The following is a 6,048-nucleotide window of genomic DNA, read 5'->3' on the forward strand; positions in this document are numbered from 1 at the left end:
TCTAATTTTTCAGAGCAATTTTTTTTTTCAAAAATGTTTATATATAAAAAAAAAAATGGTACGGGAAGTTCTAGCAATTTGCCTTAAGGCACGATGCCATGCACTCCACTAGTTTTGTTTTATCTCACAATTGTTCTTCGGATTCAATTCCCGGTCGAGAACGTTCTGTCAAATTTTGGCCAACCCTGAACTTTCTTAAAGTACGCCATTCGCGTGCCAGTTGAAAGGAATCGTCAAATAAAAACAGAAAAATTGTATTTATTCACTTGGTTAAAGTGACTAAAGACACTTGTGAATATTATAAAATTTTCTTCGGAAGCGAATAATTCTAATAGAAGTTAAAGAAAAACAAAATGGTGAATTTTCTCAAAATTATTAAAAAATAAAACAAATAGGTTATGATTTTGTTCTGACTGCTTGTCTTTGTTTTAGTCTCATACGATATTATTGGTGCAACCTGGTCCAAATCCAGAAACCAGAACTTATTCCGATTACGAGACAGTTAATGAATGTATGGAAGGCGTTTGTAAAATTTACGAGGAGCATCTTAAAAGGAAAAATCCAAATACACCCACAATCACCTATGATATTAGTCAACTTTTTGATTTTGTGGATGGGGTAAGTTGTAATAGAATTATGAATCGACTGTGATATTTTTAATAATCTCAATTTATAAATACTCATTATGTTATCCCTTTAACTAACCAATAAGGCATTTTTTTATGAATGTTTCCTCGAATATCAAAATAATGCTGTTTTTATATTCAAATTTTCTGCACTCTTTGCACCATATCTCCGAAATGGCTTGACCTGCCTTTGCCAACAACTAATCAGCACATCTCCCTATCAATAGGAATCAATTGGTTTTTGAATTTTTCAAATAGGTTTATTCATGCGCGGTTAAAATTTCATTTTTCAGTTTCAAATCGGTTTATTCATTTTTCGTCGACGAAAAATTGTCTCCACACATCAATTTCTTTTGAGGCATGCCAAAATGTTCAGAAACCTTTAAAACGTAAAGATATATAAATATTTTTATTTTCATTTTTTTTTTTGCAATTACTTAACTTACTCTATGGGAAGTTAAAAAGAAATTGCACTTCCTTAATATTTTTTAACAATTTGATTTTATGAGGGTCCATGCATTATAAAAAATTAATGGACTGCAAATTAATATAAGCAATATAAAGGAAAAATTAGTAATTACTTATTTTTTTCATATCATTTCAAAATTTTTGAATAGTATTTTGGAAACATCTGTACCATGAAAACCATGAAAGCAATGCCTTATGTTCATCCTATGTAAAATTGGGATTCTTTATAAGGGATCGTTCAAGTATTACATAAGCAGATTTATTACAATTATTTACCCCCCCCCCCATCCCCCTTGTCAACAAAAGTAAGCAAAGCTTTTACCCTCTACCCCCATGCTTACATAAACATTTTGCAATTAATGTAAAAAAATAAAAATACTACCTATGACGCAATTGTCATCCAGACTCCCCTGCCCCCCATGTCAACCCAAAATAAGCAAATCAACAACCCCCCCGCCCCCCTATAGTGCTTATGTAATACTTGAAAAAATTGTTTACTTATGGATAAGACTAGGGTATGCAATTTAATTATAACATCTAATAATTAAAACAATGATGACTGTTTGAATTCCGTGAAAATTTTACTCTGCTTGAGTACGGTTACACACTGTTATTGGTGTTCTCTTTCATAAAATTAGAATTACAGTTTAACACTGTCTTGTATATTAATTTATTCTATAAATTTATGAATTAAAAAAAAAATTATAGTAAGTATATTACTACTTACAATCTTTTTGTCTTGAGCATGCAATGTAGATTTTCAAACACAAAAATTAAATTGGAATTATTTTTTAAAAACTGCATGCATATTAGTTAGGCAACTAAGTAAGTGTTGCCCTTATTCTTTCATGGTTTTATTGAATTTTTAGGTTTGCTGACATAGTCCAAATGTAAAATACCTTTTGTTAAAGGATAATAGGCAATTCAGCTGCAAGTAAAAAAGAGTTTTTCAATTGATTGTGTAATTTTCGTTTGGCATTTGTTGAAAGATGCTAAAATAAATCAAAATTTCATCATATTTTGCTTTTTTATTTCTGCAGAAGTAAAAAGGCATTTAAAGTTCACAAAACTTTGAGCTTTTTATGGTGACAGCCTTAAAAAAACGGCAGTGACAAAATTGGTTTGCCAAGTTTGGTTGTGGTGATTTCTCACTTAAAAATAAAAAAAACGTTCTAGTCATCCAATTAAAGTTAATTACAAAAGAATTGTCTACTTTTACTCTTACCACTTAGCCAAACAATCAATTCTGATGTCTTTATTGAACAACATGAGAAATCAAACAACGCAGTTAAAAAAAGCAGCCTGAATCGACCAATCTAAGCAGTTTTTGTATCCATTTTTAACATCACATACCTTTGGTCTCTCGGCAAGAATTATTGAAGCTTGGTTGGGTTGTTTTCCAAATCCACCATGCAGTCCTGACCTTGCACCTTCTGGTTACTTTCTGTTTCAATCCTTACAAAACTCCTTGACTTGAATGGTAAACAATTCAATGATTATGATGTCAAATTGTACCAGATTCAGTATTTTGTTAATAAAAATCAGAAATTTTATGAAAGTGGGATAATGATAGTGCTTGAAAGATCACAAAAAGTCATTGATCATAATGGACAAGGGATTATAGAATATAATTATTTAGTCTTTGATTTTATAACAAAAATCAGCACTTATTAATTTCCAACCTGATAAATGTATATACCATGAAAAACTTACTCAAGAATATCTTTTCTATTTCCATTTTTCTTTTCAGTTAACCGATCTCAGTTGCATGGTACATCAGAAAACATCTAATACCTATGCACCTTACAATAGAGAATGGATTAAGGAAAAAATCTATGTCCTTTTGCGTCGAGCAGCTGAACGTTCTGAACATTAACTATTTATATTTAAATTATAATAAAATTCGATAGAGATAATTTTTCTCCTGACTGTAAGAGATTATATATTTAAGAAATTTTTGTTTCTATTGATTCAATTATGTAACCATCAATTCTATTTTTTTTTTGATTGTATTGATTTTTTTCTAAACTTATGATGCAAAGATTTTTTTATACTAAAATTATGAATAAGTTTTATATAATATTTGTTACTTTAAAATAAAATTATTATGAAGATTTTTTTTTGACATACTTAATAAAAAGATAATTTAAAATTTATACTGGCTTATATTTACTACAGTATGAAAATCATCATATAACAAGTTTTTTTATATTGTTTAAGCAATAATATATTAATAATTTCAAGTACATTTAGTCATGTCAGATTAGTAAAAATATAAAAGCACTCTTTATTTAACCCTTACCACTCAGCACTGATTTAAAAACAATCTAATAGCAAACCGGTGCCGAATTCTGAGGAAAAAGTACCTGCAGTAAACTTGATATTATTGTATTTGTTATGTATGAAATTATGCACATTGAAAAATATACATTTACAATAATATCAAAATTTATTTTCTGCAGTATGTTGAATTTGAAACCAATTTTCAAATGGCGTAGTGGGAATCAATCCAGCATCATTATTATTAATTAGTGGCATTTTGTTATTATTTCCCTTTTTTTTTTTATATGTCTATCCTTTTTGATGAAAATTTTATTTTATGAATTGTTCAGTGGTTTTGCCGGATTTAAAAAAAAAGGATAAAAATACCAAAAGATAAATTTTGAAAAGTAAACACTGTTTTATCGTTCTATCACTGTATAGATTTATTCCAAGAATGAGCAACCTTTTCACCTCACGGGCCACATTTAATTTTTAGAATCTTAAGGGGGGAGCCTGCTTTTAGAGGCTTAAAAAAAAAACGTTTTTTTTTGCAAAAATGTCTTCCAAAACTAGCCAAGAATATATCCCTAAAATTTCAAAAACAAATTAAAATTATTTTCGAAATTGCAGAAGAAATAGTGAGCAAGCGTCAAGCATGTATACGAGCGGAACGAAAACTTCGAAGCGCGATTTCTCGGTTTTTAATTTTTTAAATTTTTCTTAATTGGCTGGAAAGATAGGGAAAAAACTAAACGTCCTATCAAATCGAGACAAAATTCATTGTAATCAGGATTAAATCCTTTTTAATTTTAATGAAAAAATTTGAGAAGAACGTTGAGATATATAACAATAAAACCTGAAAGATTCGTTTCAATTAAATATTTATTTCCTTCTCTAAAAATTTTCCAAAAAAGCGATTTTTTGAAGCATCTAAAAATAATTCACAAAGCTTGAAATATACTAATAAACATTATAATATAAAAATTTTAATTCAAAAAAAGTAAATATTTCATAAATTAATGCACCTAGAAAAAAATACTTTATAATTATAATTTATTAATGGTAAAAAGTTTATGAAATAAATAAAATTCTACTTTGGAAATGCATGGCGGTTGCAGAAAATATTTAAAGGGGGTTGCTCATCCTTGATCTATTCTATTTGACGCTTCAATGCGCACTGAGTCATTGTGTACACAAACTGCTGAGTGATAAGCTATACTTATGTTGTCCCCTCAGGGGAACAGCCGAGCGTAAAGGGTTAAATATTTGTGATTCAATGTAAAATATGTTTATATAAATGTATTTTACATTATATGTTTAGAGTGGAATGAATTGCAGCATTTGTTTGTGGTACGAATCATTTTTTTTTATATCACAAAGCTCCGAATCCTTGCTACTATTAAGTCCACTAAAATTAATGATGCAATTGATTATTGAGGTACTGCATTTAAGTATTTTACATGCATATGTAAGTATATAGAAATAAATTACTTTATTTTACAAATTTTGTTTTAATACTCATCATATCACCTAAATTTTCATAACAGTCTCAAATTTAATGGCAGGTTTTGTTTTTACTGTTAAGTTAAAGTACATTCATGTCACAACTATGATAATAATCCATCATATACTAAATTGATATAAATATAAAAATAAAATAATGAAATGTAACAACTAACTAAACTATAATTAGAGGGATGTTTATCAGTTACTTGATTTGATCAACATTGCTGGTTAAAAATTAATATATTGCTTAGATAATATTGATGGTCATATATAAAAAAATAATATTCTATATATTGATCATTTAATATAATTTCATACTGCTATATAAATGTATACATCATCTAACATTAAGATAAAAAACTGTTCTAATTCGCTTAATTTTCATATAAATTCTTTATTATAGTATAAGCACCGACTTTAGAGTATTTAACAAAAATACGTATCATGCTTTTAAAAAAATAATACTATCCCTTACTCAAATAAAATATAATGGTAACTTATCATAAAATAAAGAATATAGTTATTTGAGACATATATATATATATATATATATATATATATATATATATATATATATACATGTGTTAAATTCCTTTACTAACAGTCTTCTTGTCTTCTTCAATAAATTTATTTGTTTACATTTTTTCCAATTATTTATTAGGTGTCTAATAGATCTTTTATCATGTTCTCTTAAAACGTAGACATTTTAAAAATTTCTAAAATGTCTTTTAGATATAACTTAGCGAACAAATGAATAACTTTTATTCAAAATTTGACGCTCTACAAAACCAATTATAAAAAACCTGTTTTTCAGAGCCTCGAATTTTCAATAAAAGATGACACGAATTGCCACTTTTAATTCATTTGTCGCTAAGTTATACCTAAAAAACATTCTTGAAATTTCCGAAATTTTTTCCATGCTATTTCCTACAAAGCTTTGATTGAATTGCGCACTATCTGAAAGTTAATATTAAGAGCTAAAACTTCTAGAGATTTTTTTTTGTCAATTTAGAAGCATTTAAGCCTGGGAGCAAAGAAATTCGAAAATATATGTATATATATATATATTTTTTTTTCTTATCAATAGTTCTTGATAAAGGGTACATCCCATATCCTCAAACCATTGAATAAAATAATTGAATAGATTTTAAATAAATAAAAAAATTGAAGTAATAAAGGAGGCTGT

General features: G+C 27.5%; 1 protein-coding gene across 1 annotated transcript; it reads left to right on the plus strand.

Annotated features, from left to right (window-relative positions):
- Positions 1 to 210: 210 nt before the first annotated feature.
- On the plus strand, positions 211 to 3,130 carry LOC113377952 (enhancer of rudimentary homolog). The gene is made up of 3 exons (XM_026618420.1): positions 211 to 356; positions 433 to 618; positions 2,845 to 3,130. The coding sequence occupies exons 1-3, from the start codon at positions 354 to 356 to the stop codon at positions 2,968 to 2,970; spliced, it is 315 nt and encodes a 104-aa protein (XP_026474205.1). The 5' UTR covers positions 211 to 353; the 3' UTR covers positions 2,971 to 3,130.
- The last annotated feature ends 2,918 nt before the right edge of the window (positions 3,131 to 6,048 follow it).

The sequence above is a fragment of the Ctenocephalides felis genome, unplaced genomic scaffold (assembly GCF_003426905.1).
Source record: "Ctenocephalides felis isolate EL2017-DRISC unplaced genomic scaffold, ASM342690v1 CF-g0.4_SCAFFOLD_01886, whole genome shotgun sequence".
Classification (NCBI taxonomy): Eukaryota; Metazoa; Arthropoda; class Insecta; order Siphonaptera; family Pulicidae; genus Ctenocephalides; species Ctenocephalides felis.